This window comes from Thalia democratica, chromosome 3, assembly GCF_965202585.1.
Source record: "Thalia democratica chromosome 3, ktThaDemo2.hap1.1, whole genome shotgun sequence".
NCBI lineage: Eukaryota > Metazoa > Chordata > Thaliacea > Salpida > Salpidae > Thalia > Thalia democratica.
In genome coordinates this window covers 47,005,459-47,030,700 of record NC_139167.1, presented here as the reverse complement: position 1 = coordinate 47,030,700, position 25,242 = coordinate 47,005,459, and the positions used below count along the sequence as shown (strand labels likewise).

The window sequence follows — 25,242 nt, the reverse complement described above, 5'->3', positions numbered from 1 at the left end:
TGTTAATCCATGCTATCGTGACGCACCGTGTCATTTAGTCGCTGTGTCAAAGTGACGTATCGTGTCATTTTGACGCTGTGCCAAAGTGACGCACCGTGTCATTTTGTCGCTGTGCCAAAGTGACGCACCGTGTCATTTTGTCGCTGTGCCAAAATGACGCACCGTGCCTAAGTGACGCACCATGTCATTTTGTCGCTGTGCCAAAGTGACCCTCCGTGCCAAAGTGACGCACCATGTCATTTTGTCGCTGTGCCAAAGTGACGCACCATGTCATTTAGTCGCCGTGCCAAAGTGACCCTCCGTGCCAAAGTGACACACCGTGTCAAGGTGACGCACCGTGTCATTTTGTCGCTGTGCCAAAGTGACGCACCTTGCCAGAGTGACGCACCGTGTCATTTTGTCGCTGTGCCAAAGTGACGCACCGTGTCATTTTGTCGTTCTGACACCCACCCATGTGGAACAGACTACCTCAGGATATAGTATCTTGTGAGGATATAGAACAATTTCGTTTAAAGCTAAAAAGATTTGATTTAAATACAATAAATTCCAGTAAAATTCACTAATTTTCCACTATAAACAAAAGAAAAAAATATTCGTTTCCCTACGCCTCACCCCTACAAACTCTTAGTTTACTTATTTATTTTGTAATTATGATTTTTCTTTTATAAGCGATGATTTTAGAGAAACTTCTTTGTTGTGTGTACTAAGTATTATATTTTTTTAATTGAATTTTTAATTTAGTTCATTTGTATATCATATTGTGTTTAACTTTGTGTTTTCATTTAAATTATGTTGATATATATATATATATATATATATATATTAAAGGTTTTATACAAAGTTCTGATCGATAGTGCTCGACAAATCAAATTGGAGCTTAATATTTCAGCTAATCGTACAATAAACTGTACCATTACTACGTCACAATTATTATAAAAATTCTAAAATCGAAATTTCTGTTCACTATTATAATAAACTTTAACTTACTGACGATCACATGAAATTTTACATTTCAATGTGTGAAACAGCTGTTTGAATTATAGTTTTTATATAAATAAATAAATATATATATATATGTAAATTATTTCAAAGTTTTGAATATAAGTTTATTTTCTTTTTCTCTTTTTGTGTGTCCTGTTTAAGTGGCTCAGGTTTTGATGCCTGAGTCCAACATTGCACAATAAACAACATAATAATATTAATATTATCCTTTGTTAAATGTTTATTTGAAAACTTACATTTTGCTTTATCTAAAAAGTAAAGTTTACTAGAAGACTACGTAAGTTTTATAGCGAGGTTTTTATGAAATGAAATTCTTAATAAATTAGAAATAAATTCAGATCAAAGATTAAATTAGCCTCGTTTTAAAAAGTGAAATAATTTACTTGATTTACCATTAGTCTTAATAAATAAATATATTTAAGTTTAGCAAAAAAGTTCGTGTAGTACAATGATAGTACAATAAAATTAAAAAACTTTTAATATAAAACTACTCAGTTGGTGTTATAAAAATATGCTTTTAAGGACTTTGTCTGTCGTCGCTTTAGTGTTAATATGTTATACGTTTTGCAAAGCTTCGCATATTTAATTTTACGACGTAAAACTACATTTGAATAACAAAATTTACAAAGCAGTTATAAAAATAGCAGAAAAAAAAGTTTTCAATTTTAAGATATTTTTTTAATGTAAAAACCTTTTCAAGTTTATACAATACTCAATAGTAGTTTTAAAACGTTTAAAAAACAAAAACAAGTAAATTTGCAATAATTGTTCAAAAAAAAGTATGACAGTAAATTTTAGTGAAAATTGAAGTTGAAGGCCTAATAAGTATCAAAGTTGTAAAGTACTACAATTGTCAAAAAAAAATCGATTTTCATCGAAAAGTTTAAAAAAATATGATTTAATTCAAGGAGTATTAAACTTTTACGCTTATACCACGTAAGAAAAATTTAATTAAACAAAAAATTAAATGCTAAAAATAATAGCCATCATCAGCTTTTTCATCAGCAACAAATTTTTACTTAACAAGCTGCTCTTTCACAACAAAAACCTAAATGTCAATTTTTCTACTCAAGTTTAAATTTCGACTGTTCTTTTTCAAATGCAGACTAATTTAAACCCGTGTCCGGTGTCGAGCACTTGCGGCGGAAACCACCTCATTTTCAGACGCCTGTACCGTCTGCCAGGGGCGCCGAGTATCCTTATCAGGGACAGCTTTCTCGAGCAGGAAGTTGAAGCGGCCAGGCAGGGACGGCACAGCACGGAGTGGCTCAGGTCTTCCTTTCCGCTGTTGTACGGCGACCGCATCGAAAAATCCGTCCACCTTCGTGACACTGAGTACAAGGGCTTGACATTGGCGTCGAGGTACCACACGTCTTGGCTTGAAGGCTCTTTAACGTTTACGTTCCAATTTATCCACAAGGGAGTGAAATCGCCAGGTTCGTACCTGGTTTTACTGGGAGGTCTGTCGAGGCCGACGTCTTGTTCAACCTGGATTTTGTGAGCGTTGTCGGGTTTTTGAAAATAGCAAGTTTGCACCGATACGTAATCGTGACGGAGGTTCTTGACGATTTTGAGCCATGGCTGGGGATTAGCGATGTCGAGAACAAGCAAAAGTCTGCTGAATGATTTGCCGTTTGTTGAGTGGCACAACGACCCGCAGTGTTCCTGCCATGTGCGTATTAACTGGTCCGGACTTATTGTTCCATTTCCTATAAAATAGAAGAAAAAAATAGTTAAAAACTAAAAAGTTTTAGCTTAAGAAAATCAAAGAATCTCTTTATTTAAGTTTGAAAATTGTTAAATTTTTGAATCATAAGACTTTAAAAAATTATTTTTACAAGTAGTATAATATACCATGACCATTTTGAACTTTCAAATTTGTTAAGTATTTCAAGAAAAATTATACTAATTAAACACATTTTAATTTAAACAAAACAAATGAAAATTTAAAAAGGTATTTGAAAATTAACTAACCTAAATATGTTTTAGTCGAAAATTTAAGTTGTAACATGTCATAAAAACAAAGGTTCATTAAGCTAGTGTTAGCAATGTGTTTTAAAAATTTGTATGCTAAAAAAAAATAAAATTTTAAATGAAAAAAAAAATTAAAATAAATTTTGATAAATCTAACCAGAAAAAACAAGAGACCCATCTTGCAAAGTAAGACCACTATAGTAGAAGAAGTAAGTATCAAACTTAAGGTCGTTTATATGATGTGTCTTTTTAAACAGATTATTAATTTTTTCTTGAACGGACTGAACAACTTCGTTTGTTGAATATTCAACACCGAGTACTTCAATTAAGTATGTTTGAAACAACCTTAATATCAAAATCTGATTTTAATAAGATTAGTTTTATTAGCTTAAAAGGTTTAATTCATAAAGACTAAACATCGTTAATTTTAGCAAAAACAAAAGAGCTCAGTAACTAGTACTTAATATACTTTTTAATGTAATTTTAAATTTATCAACTTAATTTTTAACTCCTCTAAAAACCTAAACACTATCTTAATTTATACATGCAAAAACTAACAAAAAATTATTAAAAAACCTCTGTATGTCTTTAAACAATTAATAGCTTTTAGGCACTTAAAATATATTTTTATAAGCATTTAAAAAGCATAGAGAACATTTTTTAAATAATAATAAATACCTTCTAATAACTTATTTTTAACCTACTAAAATGCATAAAGAACTTTTTCAAAACCAAATATCTAGAAAATGTTTAAGGTTTTTGTTAGATATTGTTTTCTTTGTAAAAGATCACTTTTTAAAAATGGTGATGGTTTATAAATTAGAAATTAAAGTAAACCAAAACTGTTTATTTATCACATTAAACTTACTAAAAATAAGAAACTTAATTTTAAAACAATTAGAATTAAAACCGAGTATTAAAATAAACGAACCGATGTAAACAGCTCATCAGATTGGTTGCTCGTTCATTTTGTTTCTTTTCAGAGTTTACTGGTAATATAGTGACCACTGAGTTTGGGCTGTAACACAAAACTAATTTGTTTTAAAACTAACACATTTTGAGATAAATTTAGCAGGTATTTAAGCTAATTTTTAACACTTATGATAAAACATTAATCTTTATACTTATAATAAAGAGTATTTAAAGTTAAATTAAACTATTTTTCTATTAATTTTTACGTGGCAATAATGTTTTAAATTTGTAAGTACAAAATAAACTTAATTAGGTAAAAAATAAACTAAACTGTGTGTAAATATCTTATGTAAAAAACTAAATCAAGTTTTAAAATGTTTAATAAAGTATTAATTTGTCATCTTACAGTAATGATAAACGCTTTGATGTTGTTTGGTACTAAGATAATTTAATAAAGTAGAAAAATAGCATAACTAATACAGTACTTGTAAATAAAAAAATATTTTAAACAGCATAGATTAAGTTAAATTTAAAATGAATCAAAAAAGAAAAAGAATTTCTTAAAATAAGAAAAATAATGATCATCAGACAAAAAATTCCGGCTTAACAAAAACTAAGTTTAAAAAATACATTTATTATATAAAATAAAACTAAAATAAAAAGATGGATAGTTCTAAAGTAAACCTTATAATTTTCAACAGTTAATAAAGATATAAGAAACTTTGGCAGTTAAATTAAATATTTTTATTTAAATGTTCAGAATAACAAAACTTATATAGATATCGTTTTCGTACAATCGGCTCTACGAACTAAACTTAGATACATAAAATAAAAACTACATATAAACCTACTAAAATATTTCGTATTTTTGATATGTAAAGTAAAAAAAAAAAAACTATATCATAAAATTTATATTGATTTTTTTTTATTGATTAGTAAACATCATTCTTAGCTAAAACTAAAAATGTACTACAATGCTAAAATACTAATACAGTTTTATATTTAACAATTTTAGAAACTTAGCAACGGTGGTAGGGGAGATTATTGCAAGGGCAGCGCAAGTTCCACCCAGCTTTACGGCAAGTTCACGGTTTCGGCCGAATGACAGACATTCGAAGCCAACTACAAGCAGCATGATGGCTGGGTAGCACGCGTTTGCCCGTCTCCATGACAACCCGCCGAACAAAAGTGTTGACAACAGGGCACAAGACACTGTTTGCTGACCGATCATACACAGCTGTCTAACGCCTGTAAAAATCCATAGAGTATTGAATAAAAATATTGTAAATTAACTGTAACATTAATTTTTATATATATGATAGTATTAAAATCACATAACAAAAACTCAATGAGATAAGTAATTTTACATCATAAGTTTTATCTTTACTAATATAACTTTAAATTTCCTTAGACTAGTTTAAAATGCAGTTTAAAAGTTGCAATTATTTCATCTAAATTTTTATGCTAACAATTATTGAAAACACTGTTTATTAATTACTAATTTTAGAGTAAAAGCAGCGTTTTTTTTAAAGATAAAATAAAAGTTTTTACACATATATAATGAACTAATATTTTTGTGGATACAGTTCATTAACTAAAACTGAAAATTAAGTTAAGAGTTACAAGTTTTAAAGACTCGTGAGAATTCATACTCGTTTTAGTTCTTATTACGTTCTTAAACATTGCTTCAGTAATTTATATATTGAAATACTTCGTTTAATAATACCAAATACAAATTACACTTTTTTAATTAACTGGCTAAATAGTATTAGGTAGTTCTAAAAGTTTATAAAACACAAGAAAAATATTTTTAAACCTTTCCTAGACATAATGTTTGCAATATCTGTACTACCGTTGTTGGCTGGTAAAATGTTACGATGAAAAATTTGACACTCTGATATTCGACCTGCTAAAGTTATCTGAAAATTTTTGAATATAAGGTGTACTTGATTGTTGCAGAAAAATTATGAAAATTAAATGATTACGAATTGCATCGTAATGGTCAACGTTTTTTTAAACTAAATGTTTTACTTCACAAAATATTTAATTACGCAAAAGAAAAAAAGATAGATACACCGAAATGAATAAAAATTTAAAAATAATTTGTTAAACAATTTCAGGTACTCTTAAGTTTACTTATTTCAATTTTTATCTAGTTAAAATTCATAACTTCATTAAATGTCCTGTAAAATAAAAACTATCATTGAGGAAAACTAAAATTGTTAAACAGAAAAATATAAAAGTTGTAGAAGTTGAAATATTATGTCTTATTATTAGTTATACTTGACATTAAAATTGAGTAACAAGTTATCAACATGATTCTACAAGTTTTTACTAATGCTTTGTTTTCTTCATGTATACAAACTAAATGAAAACATTTCATTTTTACTAGTTTTTAGATAAAGTTTGATTTCGAAAAAGATTATAATTTTTTGCTATTTAATTACATAAAAGAAGTATTTTTAGAATTATTTAAGCATTAAATTTATGTATTTTAATATAACTGTTGAAAAATATGGATTTAATCGTTTGCTAACAAAAGATCCTAGTGAAACAAGTTCACTGGAATATAAATAAAATCAAATTATATAGTAATCTTCCTTTATTGTACCAGCATATGTTTCTGTGTGTTAACTAATCAACACACTTCAACTGGGTTCAGAAATACTTCTTTCCATTATTAGTATTATCCATTATTAATATTAATTAATTAGTATTATTAATTAAGTATTTCTTTCCATTATAAACCCAGTTGAAATGTGTTGATTAGTTAACACACAGAAACATATGTTGGTACAATAAAGGAAGATTACGGTATAATTAGTTTTTATGTATTTTAATATATTCATTTATTCTATTTGTAGATTTGAAAATTATGAAACCGAAATAAATAAAAACGCATTTTTATCATTTAAGTTTACTGCGATTAAGCTCTCAACTTCAACTCTTTCTACAATACAATATATTAAAAAAAAATTGAGTTAACTTTATAAAATAGATGCAATTATTTTGGCTATTATTGTTTTCACTTAATTAAAACCTTATGTAACTTTAAAAACATGAAGAATGTAACTGGTGCTCTTTGCAAGTAAGTAATAAAAATGATTGCAAGTATACATGTAATGAAGTAAATATATTAAAGTTTTGTTAACAAAAACTTATTTGGTATAATTTTTTTTAAAGCTGTAGGGGTACAACACTTAGTTTTATCAAAATTAACACAAAAAATTATTACTAAGTTTAAAGTACAGTCATCTTCCTGCTGAGAAGGCACTTTCTGCTTAGTATGATTTGTGAGCAAACCTATACAAAAATATGTTTTTTCCTACGCTTTCAAAGCAATTTACTAAAAAAATTAGGAAATGATTGCAACAGTATTTATAAGAACTTACTAAAAGTATATTAAGTTAATAAAAATATAACTTTTTGCTTAAAAAAAAAAAAAATTTGATTACAAATTAGTAAAATGTTTTCATATAAAATGTTCTTTACTGTATGAAGATTAAACTGAAAGCGTTAAAAAACGATTGTTTAAAAGTTGGAGGAGAAGATATATTTTAATTAAAACAGTCAATTTCTACTTTCCACAAAAAACTTAATGAGCTGTCAAATCTTGATAACTTACATCCCTGAAATTGTTTTTTATAAAAAAAAATATTAAAAAGCAACTGGTAGCGTAGTAATATATGTCAATAACATTAATTTTGAAAAGTGATTTATCTCTAAGGCCTCCACACGAATCAATATTATACATCTAACTGTTTAATCAAAAACGAAAAATAACAGTTCAACTATTTTCGTAAAAATATTAAACTAACCTCAGAAGAAAAATAACTCAAATGAGCAGTGACCCAAATAATGAACACAAAAGATAATACTGGAAGCATAATCACTAGCTCAAATTCTGGGTGAATAAATAAGACCTTGATAAAAAAACTATATATAAAACTTTTGAAAATTATTTTAACTTTAAAAAAATTTCTTAAAAATTTAAATTAAACAGCATATTTTTGTAATTATATTGAACAATAATGGCTTGTTTCAATTATAGGACTCTTCCAAGGTGTTTTCCTGCAGTAATGATGGTTTAAAATTTACCTGTTGTTAGCGTCTTAGCTGGTTCAAATAAAAATTATAAAAATTTACTTAAATTACTTCAGGGAATCAAGTAAATAGAATTTTAGCAAGTGGTCGGTCACAAAATAAAAACACGTTTCAAGTAGTAGTATGAAATGATAAACCATTAATGTTTATATAACAAATAATATTAGGAAAATAATAGTAAATACCAAATAGTAAACAAAATTAAGAATGTATTTAAAAGTACTTAACATATGAGTTATGATTATACTAAAAAAACAGTTATACTGCAACAACTTAAATCACAACCCGTAGTAAACAGGGTTGCCACTCGTTTTTTCAAATTTTTTTCCAGTTTTTTCAAATTTCTTCCAGGCTTTTAAAATTACACATTTTTGGGTCTATTTTTAGTTTAAAGTCAAATTTAAGGTAGTAAATAGTATACAAAGATTGAAAAGATACTGTAAAGCTACTTAAAATGTGTTTTTTAATAAAAAACAATTTGGTAATGACTTAAATTTTTTATCTATATGATAAATTTTTTGAGTCAAACCGAAACTTTACTACTGAAGAAGATAAAGTTCTTAAAAATTCCAGGTTTTTTGATCAAAATTCCAGGTTTTTCCAGGTTTTTTTTTCAAAATTTGTTAAATTCCAGGTTTTTTTAGGATTCCAGGTAAAGTGGCAACCCTGAGTAAAATCTATTTACATTTACTTTTGTTTTTCTAGAACTTTTTCGTTAAAATTTTTAAATATGTTTATACTATTATAAAAGTTTTGTTCAGACTTAAATTAAATAAAGCTACATACATCTTTTATTTACTGAATACTATTGTCAAACCAGTTTAAATAACTATTAAGGTTAGTATTATTTATCTTCTATAAAGATTGATAGATTCTATAACTTTTATTTGACCTAACTCGTATTATAAGCAGATTCAGAACAGCATAGTAAATTCAATTAAAATAAAACATGACATAAATTTTGTTTTATTGATCTGGACTAGTTCAATAACACTTACATTACGAGCAGACGTAAAATTTTCAAGCAACTTATAGTCGTTTCTTTTTTAGTATAAACTACCACAATGTTTAAAGATAAATATCATTTATTGTAACTATATATATATATATTAATTAATTTATTCAAATGGCGATTTTAAAAATTCTGGAACATATGTTTCACAAAGCTTTAATTTTTCATAAAGCTTTGATCATCAGCCAGTTAAATTCAAAATACAAAGCACTGTACTAAACAAAATGTTTAAAATCGCCATTTGAATAAATTATTTAAAAGCCCTTCAAGTGGGCTCAGTTGAAAGTGTTTACGTTTAAACATTAACCTTATTTTATATATATTAATTATATATATAACTGTATATATAAAATGCCTATGAAACTATTAGGAATTGTCAGTTGAACAAGGTCACAAGAACAAGTCTGCTTAAGCACATCGTCAAGAATGGTGGTTTCATGTATTGCGCTGTAACTTAATTATTGGTCATGGCTTTGAAAGCTTAATAACAAGTTTTATTTTTGTGCTATGTTTTTTTTTTAAAGTTTTTAATTTTAAATTCAATCTGTTTTCTAATTGTATTTAACTTTAATTTTGTTATAATTTAGATTTAATAATTATAAAAATTCAATAAATAAAATATACATCATACCAAGTATCTGTGGCTTTCATTGCCTTTACTGTTGTTTAATCTATTAATTCAATAATTAATGCTTGAGGTTTTACTTTTTATTCACAATAGATTACATATTACTTTTTAAAATTAAAGCGATCTACTACCTTTTCCAAATATAAAAAATACATTATCTAATTTTGTAGTATATATTAACTAGCTAGTCCTTATGTTCATATATTTTGTGACGTAATTATTAGACATATTTTTTCAATGATTAGTAACCAGTTTATATTTATAATTAGTACTTCCTTCATTTTTATGTAAATAGTTTATATTATGATTTGTTATTTTATTTTGTAAATTTACTTAAATTTAATAATTTAGACTAATAATTACAAATATTCTATATTTTTATAACAGTCGGATTTAACATTAAGTATTTAATTTATCATTAACCAGTAACCTATAAAAATATATAGCAATTATTTTTATTTTAAATGGACACATTTATTTACCTACTTTAGCTTCTATTCTTTTCTTACAGTATTTATATTTTTACAGAGCTCCGTTGAAGTGTATTAATCCGTTAACACACAGAAACATGTGTTAGTGTAATAAAAGAAGGATACTATATTATATAATTTGTTGTTATTATATATTCCAGTGAACTTGTTTCGCTAGGATATTTTTGATAATTTTTGAGATACAGCCGTTCAAAGTCGGAGTTAACAATAGGTTCCTTATGGGAGGCGCAAACTAAAACGGCAAAAATAGACTATTTCACTAAAAATCTATCTTCTTCTACGTTTTTTGAGATAACTACCTCAAATTTTCAGGAAATGTTCCTTGATATATTTAGAAAATTCTGTCGGAAGGAATTTTAAAAAAATAAAAATTATATATAAAAAATAAACAAAAAAAACAGTCTTTTATTTTTTAATTTTTAAAAATTCTATTCCGACAGAAGTTTTTAAATATTGCAAAAAACATTTCCTGAAAATTTGAGGTAGTTATCTCAAAAAACGTAGGATAAGATAGATTTTTAATGATTTCTAGTTATTTGCCGTTTTAGTTTGCGCCTCCCATAAGGATCCTATTGTTGCCTCCGACTTTGACCAGCTATATCTCAAAAATTATTTTGAATTTTTAAAATCTGTAAAAAGCATCTTGTAGCTTAGTAAAAACTGTATAAAGTTAGATCAAAAACCAAAAAAGGGTGTTACCCCCCTATGCCCTTAACAAACGATTAAATTTATATTTTGAATAGTTAATTAAAGTTTATAAATTAATACCAGCATATACTGTTGGTACCTAATAATTTAGTCTTAATAGCATTATTTACCTGAAGTAGATTTTTACTTTTTAAAATATTTTGTATAAAAATTTAATTTAATTTTTACAACCGTAAGTATATAATGATAGTTAATTGATGTATATTATATTTATTAAACATTTGAGATTTTTATTGATGCTTAAAGTTTATAAATTACATCACTCGAGGACACCATTAATTCAAAACTATTTAACTGATTTCAAACTAACACTTAGGCCATAGTAAAATTCTCTCTACTTAATCAAAACTATTGTTTAAATTTATAAAAAAAAATTACATTATTACTTGGTTTTAAGATAACGATTGATATAGGCGCGACTAGTTGTAATTTCCTCGATATATCCCTAGATACTACAAACAACACAATCAAACCATACCAAAAAGAAAACTCCAGCATCAATTATATTAACAATTATTCAAACCATCCGTCCATTATCAAAAACAACCTCTCGAAAATGATCAAAAAAAATACTTAACAAACTACTAAAAACCGAAGAAATTTTTAAAGGTCCAATAACTAGATATCAAAATGATTTAACTAATTCCAATTTTAAACACAAAATTAAATACTCTAATCACAAAAGCAATAAAAACAAAAAAGAAACCAACATCAACAAGGAAAAAAATATACTTCAACCCATTCTACTGCCAGTCAGTAAGAACCGATATAAGTAAGGTTTTTTTGCAATTAATTGATAAAAATTTTAAAGAAGATCACAAGCTAAACAAAATAATAAATAGAAATAATTGCAAAATTGGATTTAGCTGCATGAACAATACTAAGAAATTAATCTAAAAGCATAATAGAAAATACTTAAACAAAAAACGTTGAAGAAAACGAAACACTTTGTAACTGTCGAACAAAAAGTAACTGTCCCCCCAATGATAAATATTTAGTTGAAAATGTCATATATAAAGCAAAGTACAGATCAGAAAACGAAACAAAAAACTACTTGAGCTCAACGGGTGGCACTTTCAAAAAAAATGGTACAAACATATCAATGATTTTAAAAACTACAAAGAAAACGGCACAGAAATATCAAATACATCTGGAAAATTAAAAATAACAACATTGATTATAAAACAGACTGGGAAATAATCCACCATATTGTTCAAGCCATATACCCACAAAGTATTTGCAGTACTTGCATACTAGAAAAAGTCGCGATTGCCAAAGCCGACAGAAGGGATAACTTTAATAAACGATACGAACTCTTCTATTCCTGCCCGCAACTTAAAAAAACTACACTTTAATATTTAAGTGTTAAGTTGTCTGTAATATCGGTTTTGTGTATGCTTTTAAAAAGTTTTTTATGTAGCTACTATTTTCAGGAAACTAAAAGTTTTTATACAAAAAAATTCAAGCAAAATTTCAAATTTTCATAGTCATTAAAAGCATATACTTTTTTAAATTTTCGATAGCTACACGTAACAATTCAAAATAGCCACATTAGAGTGTATTTTAACGTAAAGCTCTTTTACTACTAATAACTGCAATTTATTCAAACAATGTTTATTTTGAAAACTCACAGGAAGAAAAAAAAGAAGCCTACATCTAGGTTCTTATTATTATCTTTTTATTATTATTTACATTTTGAAACTTAACTAAAATTTAAACTTTACCATATATTTAACATTCAGATTGAAATTTAATTTGTTTTGTTTTTTAAGTAAAAACTTGTTTTATTTAATGGTTTTCCATGACTATTACATATCTTTCTAGATTATTTATATAAGCACTGACGAGGTCTTTGACCGAAACTTAGTTTGCATAATAAAGTCGTGAAAGAATAAAATATATTATTTATCCTCTAGAAGTTGAGATCTTTTTATTTGGATTTAAAAAATCAAAATATATAACAAAAATATACTTAAACTATCAGGTACTAAAATCATTACATATATAAATGATTTAGAACTATTCTAAATGTGAAAAAAACTTGACACAGTGCATGTGTTAACTTTAGCCTGTAGAAAAAAAATCCTAAAAAACATATCCTTCAAAATAACCAATCAAAATTCATTGAGAAGTAGACTCAGACAATTATAAACTATAACTTAATTTTTTGTTTCCATGTAAATTGTTCTTATGAAATTGGCAATAATTATTCTACATTTTTTAAAAAACTTTTACATTTATAAACAATTAGAATTTTATAAACAGCAACATAAGCCACAAACTAAAAAAACAGAATTAAAACACAGTCACGTTTTAAAATATATTCGAAACATATTTTTTTAATTTAAAAATTTATACAGCAAAAAAGTTTTTTTAAATATTTATAACAGTGCAAACATGTGACAAAAAGTAAAGTAAATTCCTCTAAATTTTTGTCAAATAGCTTAATATTAATTAATGTTTTAAATCAAATTCTTGCTACGCATAAAAATTGTAGACTTAAGTATTAGAAAATAAGATTTTTTTTTTAATATATGTTAAACTACAGAAGATCATGGACTGACTCGTTTGTTGAAATACAAATCTATAAACATTATGACCTAAATATTATAATATTTTTTACAAAAAACTCACATAAAAAGCTGAAAGAGAGAAAAATGCTTCTATTAGTATTACAACAATAATGATCAGTATTTGTTTGCACCTGTAATATGAAAACGAAAATTTACTTAATATCAATTGTTAACATAAAGTATAACTTTATTCAAAAGTAAGTCTGAAACAATAGCACAGCTAAGGAAATAAAAACTGAAACCAATACTGACTTACCATGAAATCCAAAATGTATCTGACCACCTTTCTATAGCAGACAAAGGACTAAAGTAAAAGTCAGCAGAACTTCCAAAAGTTAGATAAATATGATAACATACCAGCGCTACTTGGTTCATTTTTAAATTCATGTTGTCATAAATTGCGATACCTAAAATTAAAATTTAAGATATTGAATTATACTTTCATTTTAGTAAAGGTGCTTAAAATGTTATAAAACAAGTAATACTTTTAATATAGGAAAATTGTAAAAAAAAGACAATTTTAACTAATATTTTTTTTAACAAATTATTTGAAAGTAAGTTTTTAAGCTGTTAAATAAAGAAAATAACATATCTAAAATACACTATCCATAAAAGAAATTAAAGAAAAAGCTAATTATAACATAAATTAAAAGTTCTTTACACGTTAGTTATAAAATAGACATTTAAACGTAAAATAGTGTAACAAAATTGTTTATGTTTATATAATCTAGTGTGTACAGAGTTTATTTTCTAGTTATCAACTGTGCACAATTTTTTTTAAATTGAAGAACACAGGACTTGAAAAATTATCTATGTTATTTAAGTCTGCAGTAAAAATAGTTTTTTTGCAGACTTTATATGTAAAAAAAAATGCATGACAGTTTGTGGTTTTAAACAATACAGGTTTTCATAACAAATTTTGGGCTATCAACTAAGAAAAAAGCTAAAAACTACGTACCAAAATAAATTAATAATTTAAATACAAAATTACTATTAAAATAGCATGTAAGTAAATTGCTTGCGTATATGTAAACTGTAAAAAGAGAGATATATAAGAATTTCTTTAAGGCATTTATGTACTTTAGATTCTTGTTTTTTTTCTTTAATAAAATAGTAGTTTTTTAGCTTCAGCTGCAATTGATAAACATTCAAGATTGAGAAGTCGAAAAATCTTTCTTGCACTACTGACGTTGCCTTTGACATTATGAAGGATTATGAATTTAGTTAATGTTTTCTAACCATACCTTCTAAGATATTGCAAGTTAAAGTATAAATACTTAATGTTGTTTATTTTATTAACATGGTTGAATTATACATACTTTTTATGAGTTTTACTGCCTCCTACATTTTTTATTTATTTTAAATATTTGTTTAAAGCCACAGAAAAGCCAGGATTTATTTCTAGCGCATGTAATCAGTATTTTTTTTGAAGGTTCAATCAACATATATACTAGATTAACAAAAAGTTGAGGATACCATACATTCGTATCAGAAACTTTTCAAAAAAATAACTTTTTATCTCAAAAATTACTTCTAGAAGTACTAACTTATTGGTTATAATTTAAGTATTCATACAAGAACTTATATTAATTAACAAAAGGTCTATCCCCTTTATGCCCTTAATAAAGGCTAATTGTTCAAATTTTGTTAAGGTTTTTAAAAATTAACCTGAAATAGCAGCAAAGAAAAGTAAATATGGATATGAAAGTGTACATTTCATTCGCAGATTTGATATAACAAAGAGTGATGAAATACTGACCAACACCAAAACAATATCATCTTGGGGGTCAAGAAAAAATACTCCTACTCCAACAAACCCAATCACCATACAAAATTCACGTTTGAACAACATTGATGATCTTTTGAAAAACTAATGGTAAATAAATTTTGAATATAAAGTAACAAAATATTAATACTTAACGTTAAATCTATTATTATTATTATTATACATTACGCTGTAACACAACAATAGATTTGCTACACTTATTTTTCATGATTCTCTAAAAAATATTGACTAATGAAATAAATTAAATTAAAAAAAAACCTTTAGTAAAAGTTTAAAGTCTCTATAACAAAAAAAAACACTACATTACGTTTTTAGCTTTACAATAGGTTTTACTAAATGTAAACTGGCTATGAAACACTCAATCAGGGTTCGTGCGCGAATTTTTTTTCATTTAGCCTGACTGAGACCAATTTAGCCTGACATTTTTTCAAAGTAACGAAAATCCCCTTTAGAAGTCATTTTTGGTATTGGGGGGTCTTGATTAGTACTATTGTAGTCTCTGACTTCAACAAGCTTTATCTCAAAAATAATTTAAGCTTTAAAAGTCTGCAAAAAGCAACTCATAGCTTATTTACAACTCAATAATATAAGACTAAATTGTGAAAAGGGTGATTGACCCCCTATGCCCTTAACATAACAAATTCAGTGATAAGTTTTAAAATAAGTGTTATATCTAATCTATTACTAGTGTAAAAATTTAATATATATTACTAAACACAATTGTTTAATTTAATTAAGCACTAAGTAAAAACATTATAACCAGAAGATTTATAATAAAACGACGTGCATTGTTGTGTTTTATTAAAATTTAAAATGAAACGCTTACACAAGTATTAAAATAAGTTTAAAAAAATTACTATAGTATTTTGACTAATACTCAAAATTGATACATAATTAAAAATACTAAACTCTAAATAAATACAGTGATTGTTGATGTCGTATCAGATTTAAAAAGCTTACACTTAAATTTAAAAAAAAACCTTTAAAATTTTGTTCTTGGAAAGAAAAATGAATTGTACCTAAAATTTGTACTCCCACAAAACTTAGTACTTATATATTAAAGCTAAGTTTTAGTGTTTTGAATATCTCTAATGACTTTAAAAAAACAGTAAAATATATGAATAAACTGCTAAGAGTTTTAATCTAAAAAGTATTTGGTATAAAGCCTTTAATTAGAAATTAAAACAGTTCAACCAACTAAGCTCTGAAATACATAGCTGATGTAAACAAATTCAAACAAACAGCTAAGTTGTTGAACTAAACTGTAATGTTTAAACTGTATTTTTTTAAGAATTTTCATAATTATGACATATATAATCTACTCAAAACAAAATAATGAAGATTCTTAAAATATTTTTAGAGATTCAACAGGAGGTGTTAAGCATTTACTTTTACAAATACTGACTGATTTTGTCTTTAATAACTAAATATTTATTTAGAAATAAATTCACATCTAAATTTGATCTTTTAAAGATTTCTCAATTATTAAAAAAAAATTCAAGCATTTGAACTGAGAAAAACTGACATTCTCAAATTTTTAAATAAAAAAACTGATTTAGCCTGACGTTTTTCAACTTTTTTCAAAAAAACTGATTTAGCCTGACTTAGCCTGATTTAGCCTGACGCGCACGAACCCTGCTCAATGCTCAACAGCTACTGTAATATAAAACTTAACTATCATATTGGAAAAGTTTCATAACCAACGTGTAAAAAATATTAGAAGCACATCTGTCAAGCATTTCACAGCAACACTTCATTAAGGTGCTTGTTGCAAGCAGCATATCAGTGAGTCGATCTCGGTCATCATAGTTCCAAACTCTGTACTGATTGATGGCAAATGTAAAACCAGATAAAACTACTCCCCACCAGCAATGACAAATTTGATTGCAAAAGCCTTAAAAAAGAATGATAGTAACAGTATTAAGCTAAACAGAGTTTTTCACTAACTAAAAGAAAGGCTATACACAATAAATTCTAAATTTCTTTAACAATGACCTATAAAAAACAAACTTAATACAATAATTTTTTTGTATGTAAATGATACTAACTACTTTTGTGTTCTTTTTGAGATCACAATAAAAATTCTCGACTTTATAATAAGGAGAATAATCAACTCAAATTTTTCGATTTTATTGTCAAAATAATGTTTCACTCATTTAAAATAAATCAAACGAAATCCTCGGTTGAATATAAAAATCTTATTCAAATAGAGTTTTTGACTAAGATAATTGTTGTCCTTTATACTTAAAATTAAAAAAATACAAATATTATTCATTGCCTTATATACTTATTTAAACAAGAATACGGTGTAGTTAATTTATATCTTACATTAGATTTTATGATTATAAATGTAGTTGGAGTTAGTAATACTTGCATAAGAAAAATTAGTTAAACTTTTGTTTTTGTTTATGAATACTTTTTATTTGAACATAAAAACAATTATAAAATAAAAATTAGTATAAAATTGTTTCTGTAGTAAAATACATTCTACTCATACAGGAAAGACAAAAACAAAACAAATTATATAAATCCAAAATCAAACCACCCACCAACATACTCAAACAAATCCCAAAAATGATAGAGACCAGACTTTTTAAAAATTTAAGTACCAAAAACCTGTTCAACAACATAAAAAAAAATATTGATGCTTTAAAAGAAAAACGGATACAATTATGAAATTAACTATACAGAAGAATGCAAAAATAAAAGATAAAAAATAGAAAAAAATCATACGGTTCAACCCTCCATATTGCAAATCTGTAAAAACAAACATATATAAAAAGTTTCTACAATTTATAAAAAACACTTAGGAGAAAATAGTAAGTTAAAAAAGTATTTATCCAAAAACAATATAGATTTAGATTATAGCTGCATGAAAAACATTGAAGCAATTATAAAAACCCTTAACAATAATAAACAGCACTAAAATAATGAAAGATGAATCATGTAACTGCAGAAAGAAACAAACATGTTCCCTGGAAGGAGGAGAATGTAAGGCAGAAAATATAATTTACCAGGCAACAATAAATTAAAAACAGATAATTCATCAAAAATATACATTGGACTAAAAGCCAATCAGCTAAAAAAACGTATAGCAACACGCAATACCACAATTAGTAGCAAACCAAACGACAAAAACTATCTCCAATACAAACAAGTAACTGAACTTTCAAAACTAACACACAAATTAAAAAAATAAAACTACAAGAACTACAAATTAACTTGAAAAATACTAAAAAGAAATAAAAAATCTAAACCAGGAACAATAACATGCAGGTTGTGCTTAAAAGAAGCTTTATTAATACTTAAATCTGATACAAATTGCATCAACAAAAGAAAGGAACTAATGAACTCATGCAGACACATAAACAAATTTTTATCACTAAACTTGAAAGCAAATAAAGCTTAAATAAGAATATAATACTAGTACAAAATAAGTTTTTGACTTTTTCATTGAGTTTTGTTGATACTTGGTTTAGTTCAAATTTTTAGATAGTTCTTAACTAATTTAGATAAATTTTTAGAAAGTTCTTAAACCAATTTAAATTTAGATTGTTACATTAACTTAATACAAATTAGATTTTGAAATTTTCAGTGATTTTCGAGTTTTGTTAATGTTTTGTTGATACTTGGTTTAAACTCCAATTTTAGATAGTTATTAATTCCATTTAGATAAATTTCTAGGTATATACATTTTAAACCTTTTTTAATACAAAAATAAATTAACGATGGTTTAAAAATCTACCAGTTTATTGCAACATTTTGTTTAAATTAATTTCGGACAACCGTCCTTCATCAGTTACTTTAAAACTAGTAGAACTCAAAAGTTTTAAAGTTCACTGATGAAGGACGGTTGTCCGAAATTAATTTAAACAAAATGTTGCAATAAACTGGTAGATTTTTAAACCATCGTTAATTTATTTTTGTATCTACTGATGCAGGGGGAAAAAAATCACTAGTAAAAACAATTGACTTGTGTCCTGGACCGATTTGCGAATTATTTATAAATCTTGAAACCTTTTTTAAAAAAGACTCTTAAAATCAATTTATTAATTCTCTTTTGACTCATTACAATAATTAAATTCAACTTATTTTCACTTTAGTTTTTTGTTTAGATTTTCATGCATGAATAAGTTTTTAATTAACATTATAGACAAGCAACAATATTATGTGCACTTTACTTTTTTATTATACTTAAAAAGACCTAATTTTTTTCAACCGAAACCTGGTAGTAAATAAAATATTCAACTTGCACATTTATATTTATGTAGTAAAAATAGAAAATAGTCACTAAAAATTTTGCTTAAAATACCTTCTGTTGTAAATGAACAAAATTCTATGTAAATGACAAGCAAAGAAACTAAAGAAGATCCTCCAACAATTAATGTTACTTTAACATTTGCATCATAGCTTATAAAATTAGAAAACAATGTAATTATTGCAACTGTCATAATAAGTCCAGGAAGAAGTTTTACAACTCTGTCAAAAAAAAATTAATACTTAACCTCATTTTTATAGACTTTATATGAAAACTGTTTACTAATGGTATTTTATCAAACATTTAATATTGTAGTTGACATTACAATTTACAAAAATAACAAAGCAAATTTGCTACTTACTGTTAATGATGATAATAAAAAGTTTTAAAAAAATATTTAAAAATAAATCATTAATGATAGAATAATGAAAATATTTTAATTTTTATATGCTAGTAAGTTTTTGAAATTCATAAAAAAAACAGTGTTTCAAATCATAGTAAATATAAAATAAGCAAAAGCTAAGTATTTATAAAAGATTATAACTAACTAAAATATATAACTTTTTTTTTTGAATGAACTTATAGCATTTTTTATTTTATTTTAAGAAGACTTTATTCAGATAAAAAATATAACTTTGATAAATTTTATTTAAAGTTGTGTTTATTTAAAGTATCTATTGAGCTTACGTGTTTCTTTTAGTGAAAATTTGATGATAAAATGTATTATCATTAAGACTGATTTCTAGTATACTTATGTATTAAAGAAATTAAGTTAAATTTTTAGGAGGTTTTTATAGAAAAGACACTCTAAAATATATTATATAAAATTGGTTAAAAAAGTCTTATGATGAAATATTTCAATGTAACCTACAAGTAATTGATAGAAAATGAATAATCAAAACAAGTTTGTTATGGAAAAATGTATTAAGCTTATGTCATTTACTATATGTTTTAATTCTTCATAAATTACAACACAGCATTAAAAATTAATAATTAATTCAAACCTGAAAAAATAAGTCAAGTTTTTTGTTTAAGTAATTCAAAGTATTTCATCTAAACTCTAAAAAAAATTATGAAAAATTTTTTTTGTTGTGCTACAAAATAAAAGAAACTTTATTGAAAAAAATCAGAATGCTTTAAAAACATTATACAAAAATATAATTTATTTAATTATATTTAAATAAAAAAGTAGTTTGCTATTGAAGAAATAGCTAAAAACTAAAGAATTAATTTAAAAGTTACCAAAAAAGTAACAAACAAAAAAAGAACTTAATAATTAAATAAACTTTTTAAGTATAAATGTTATTTTTCTGTTTAAAATTTATGCCCAGTAAAGTCTTTTAATCTAATTATAAAAATAAAAGTCTAAAAGAAAAAAAAACACATTTAGAATAAATCTTAATATTTTTATTGTAATTTTTTGGTATGAAACACACCCTTTAGTTTGCTTCAACTAAAAAGAACATTATACCTGCTTTATATATTTTAGGTATAAAAAAACTATTAAATTTAATTTCACAACTTTACACAAATAACATTCAAACAAACCTGAGCTTACTTATGAGTTTAAGTTTATACATCGTGATTATGTTGGATAATTTTAGTGCTAAATTATTGAAAAAGCGGTTACATCCCCTTAAACATTTGCAAAAACAAGTTGGTTTTTCTTCAGGTTGATAACAGCTGTAAAATGGATCTAAAATATTTTTTCTCAATAAAAATAAATTTATTCTAAAACTCTATGATTAATAATATAATACTTCGAAAACAATAATTAAAAAACAGTTTTTGCACACAAATACTTTATTAGACTGACTGCATTTTGCAATACGTAAAATATGACCGAAAATAATAAAATATTAATGTAATGAAGATTTAGCACTATATTAAACTTTAAATTATTTAATACAAGTATAAAATGTTAATGTAAAATGTAATGAAGCTGTGAATTTAATTAATGTAACTGAATGAATTATAGCCGTACCATAACAAAAGTGTTAAATAAAATTACAGTATTAGTAGGTAAAAAAGTTAAATAAGATCTATATAGTTTTGTTTTAATAGTCTTTTCTGAAGATACAATGAAAAATACTTTGAACTACTGGAGTCGCAGGATGACCAACTTTATCCTTAAACTTTAAAAGAGGGTTAGTTTCTTTATTACGATGAGCTAACGTAGCATTTCTCAGACCAATACTATTTATTGATGGTAAAAAGGAATTCATTTCAAAAATTAACTAAAACATTTAAACTGCAAATACAGCATTTTTTGTAATATTTTATAAACTATACAAGTTAGATTTTGAAATACTGTGAAATATAAGATATAACAGTTTTAACTAGCAGTATTTAGGAGTCACACAAAAAAAATGTTATAGTTTTAAACTGTCTTTTATATAAGACTAAGAAAACAATTTTTTTTAAGTTAAACACTTTTCTAATAATTAAAGTTATATTTAAAACTATACTAAACAGGGTTGCAACTCTTTTAGGCAAAATAGCTAGCCTGAGTTCATCAAAAATCTAAGTTTTTTTTTTGCACCTACAGTGCAAAGCATATTTTTTACCATATCTAAATAAAAAAGTTATATTTTACTTATAGTATATTAAAGTTTGACTGTTTATATGATTGCACATACTATGATTGTATAACATACCCTTGTAATAGTCTAAATACCTGCTATACTAAAAGTATAAAATGTTTAAAGCAGTTCATATTTTCAGTTAATGTTATTTTCTAAATCTATAAAACAGTACCCACTCAGGGTTACCACAGATCAAGCTTAAAAAATTTTCCTGACTTTTCTAAATCGAATTATTATTTAAAACTGATTCAAAAATACATAACGAAACTCTTGAAAGATACTAATTTGTTCCAAAAATTCAATTAGACCCTGAAATAAAGACAATAAATCAAAACTTGCTAGAAAATAACATTAGCAAAGTTAAGTTTTTAGTGATGATAAACTTTCTTAATAAGAATATTTTTTAATCTAATTTCCATACTTTTTTTTCAAATACCCCCCTTTTTTCCTGACTTTTGTCTTTTTATTTTGTTTTTCCTGACTTTGTGGCAACCCTGCTCACTGAATTTCAAAATGTTAATTAAAGAAAGTATCTTTTTTTTTTCATCTTCACTAGCTAAATTTTAGTTTTTTTTTCAAACTTAAACTAGAATGTTCATGTAGAATGCTCTACATGAACATTGAAAAACTTACTTTACTTTTTTATCATATATCATGTTATTATCATAAGTCTTAATTTCAGCATTCAAATAAAGTATTTAAATGTCTTAATAAAGTGAGTATGGCTAAAATGCTTACCATAGAGTTGAAATCCAGATTAAAAAACAAACAACAATTAGTGGTAGTTTTTTAAAATGTATATTTTTTACTTGAGAGATCACAATAAAAATTCTTGACTTTATATTAAGGAGAATAATCAACTCAAATTTTTCAATTTTATTGTCAAAACAATGTTTCACTCGTTTAAAATAAATCAAACGAAATCCTTGGTTGAATATAAAAATCTTATTCGAATAGAAATAATTCAAGTTCTTTTTCTTTTTATTTGATTTATTTCAAATGAGTGAAACGTTGTTTTGACAATAAAATTAAAAAAATTGAGTTCTTAATGTTAAAACATGTTATAAATATATTATTTAATTTAAACTCATTTAAGTTCTGACAAAAAAAAACTAGTCTCAGTTAATAAAAAAACTAACTACCCTGAGCTTCTTAAAATAAATCAAAACTGCTTGAAATGAAAAGAAAATTCTCTAAAAATTCAAACTACCTTAAACAGCTTGAGTTACAACTTGAGTTTTTATTTAAATAAAACTTTCAATATTGTTATTTAAAAATAATTTCTTAAACTTTGTTGCATTGAGAAATTATTAAGTGGTATGTTTTTATCAACAACATGATTTATTAGTTGCAAAACCTTAAGCAATTATTTTTATTTATTACTTTTAAAAGCAAAAAAACATCAGACTTATACTCTAGTCTTTGCAACAATACATATTTTCTGGGCTAATCAAGTGTGCTGAATCATGTATAATTTTACCTGTCTGATCAATATTTAATGAATATATATTTTTATATCTAGTTAATAAATAAACAAATTATTTAACATAAATAACTGATATTTGAAATACACTAAGAAAAATTTTAGTAAATTATTTATAATGTGTAATAATTAGTCAGTAAGAACGTTTTTTGTATAGTAGTGATTATAATTGGATAAAATGAATTAGTAAACACATTTAATTAACAAAAGTCTTTTAAAATAATTAGGTAAAGTAATTTGGCTTAAATTGATAAACAAAAATCTTTAGAAAAATATCTTAAAGATAACTAATGTTAACAACAGTGTTTTAACATTAAATAGTATCCTACTTAGCTAAATCAACAAATATGACTTACTACTTGATTGAATTGGACTTTGGAACCAAGTGTAAACAATCAATTAAAGTCCAGTTTTCGTTTCTAATGAAAACTAAGGTTCGTATACTATAAAATATAATAAAGAAAATAAATTTCCTAGAGGCAAACTTTTGTATTTTTTTGAAATTTAGTGTTAGAAAAAGTATCAACATTGATGCATCTTAAGATCTATGGTAGCATCTTACAAAAAATTGTTTCATGTTAGGGGGTTTTAAAATATTTAAGAATGAAAGTACACATTTAGATACTTATTATGTTAGTAGGCTCGGCTTGGCTGTTATTTGTTTATGCTGAGTTCAAAACTTATTTATAGTTAATTAAAAAACTTTAAACTGCTTTCTAACAATAGTTTGTTAATTTTTTCTTCATTTATCTGTTAGACTGTTACTTTTTTTAAAACTTAATTTTATTTATTAATAAGTTCGATTTATAAAAAAAAACATTTTATGTTTATATTTAATTTTTTATAAAGCTTACCTTACCGTTGCTTAAAAACTAATCAATATTGTTTTTTAGTTTTAGTTTGACATGCAATTAAATAAAAATAAAAAGTTTTTGGATTAATTCTTTTTACGATTATAACTAGACTGATTGATTAGTTTCGAATGTAAAAGACAAAACTTTCCAACAGTTTATTTTACAACTGAATTAACAATCCATGTATAAGTTATTACTAAGAACTTAAAGGAATCATATGGCTGTTACGTTAGCCATCTTAAATTGTGATTTAAGATAGTAAACAAATTTGTAAATTTACACATATGTACTTTTATATTTTACTTAATAAAAACTAAATAGAACTAATTATACACTGCAAATACGGATTTATTAAAGACGCAGAGAACAAAAATGTAACTTTTAATTAGTCTGATTAAAAAAAAATTATCCATCTCAAGCAAAAACAAATGATTTTTTTTAAATTAACCAAACTAGTGTTTAGATTTTTTATTTTTTCCAATGCTGCTACACTGATTAGTATTTTATATTGTTATTGTTTATATGAAACAGATAAAGAGTGAATTAAAAATTTTACTAAACAAAGTTTGAAATATACGAACAAAATCCAGCACATTTGCTATATTTTAAGTCTTTATGACAATTTTGTACTTAATTTTTTTGTTTTAACAACTTTTTTTTACATTTTTCCTTTAAAATAATTTACTATCTGCGAAAAGTAGTAACAAAATTTAAGTTAAAATGTTTTTACAGAAAACTACAAAGTGTCAAAGAATTAAAACTTCTACCAATTTTTTAAAGCCACTAAACAGAAACTTTAAATTAACTTACGAATTTTCTTATCTTGTACTCGTCTCTATGTATAACAAAGGCGTGTCTAGAATTTTTTCAGC

The 25,242-nt window shown here is 25.1% G+C and overlaps 1 protein-coding gene across 1 annotated transcript; it reads right to left on the bottom strand.

The window, feature by feature from the left end:
* Positions 1–1,790: 1,790 nt before the first annotated feature.
* LOC145831424 (transmembrane protein 168-like) lies at positions 1,791–23,995 on the bottom strand. Its single transcript, XM_082938681.1, has 13 exons — positions 23,873–23,995; positions 20,997–21,144; positions 19,503–19,669; positions 16,895–17,084; positions 15,073–15,263; positions 13,661–13,811; positions 13,466–13,535; positions 7,707–7,811; positions 5,705–5,807; positions 4,908–5,136; positions 3,908–3,994; positions 3,134–3,321; positions 1,791–2,711 (listed from the first exon to the last, which is right to left on the bottom strand). Exons 2-13 carry the CDS (start codon positions 21,026–21,028, stop codon positions 2,098–2,100), a joined length of 2,127 nt encoding a protein of 708 aa, XP_082794807.1. The 5' UTR covers positions 21,029–21,144; positions 23,873–23,995; the 3' UTR covers positions 1,791–2,097.
* Between the last annotated feature and the right edge of the window lie 1,247 nt (positions 23,996–25,242).

Coding starts and splice junctions, on each gene's coding strand:
- LOC145831424 (XM_082938681.1), bottom strand. CDS start 21,028: ATGTATAAACTTAAACTCATAAGTAAGCTCAG. Junction 13,812..15,072: donor TTTCTTTGCTGCTATTTCAG/GTTAATTTTTAA, acceptor TTTTAATTTTAG/GTATCGCAATTTATGACAAC. Junction 13,536..13,660: donor GATACATTTTGGATTTCATG/GTAAGTCAGTAT, acceptor TTCATATTACAG/GTGCAAACAAATACTGATCA.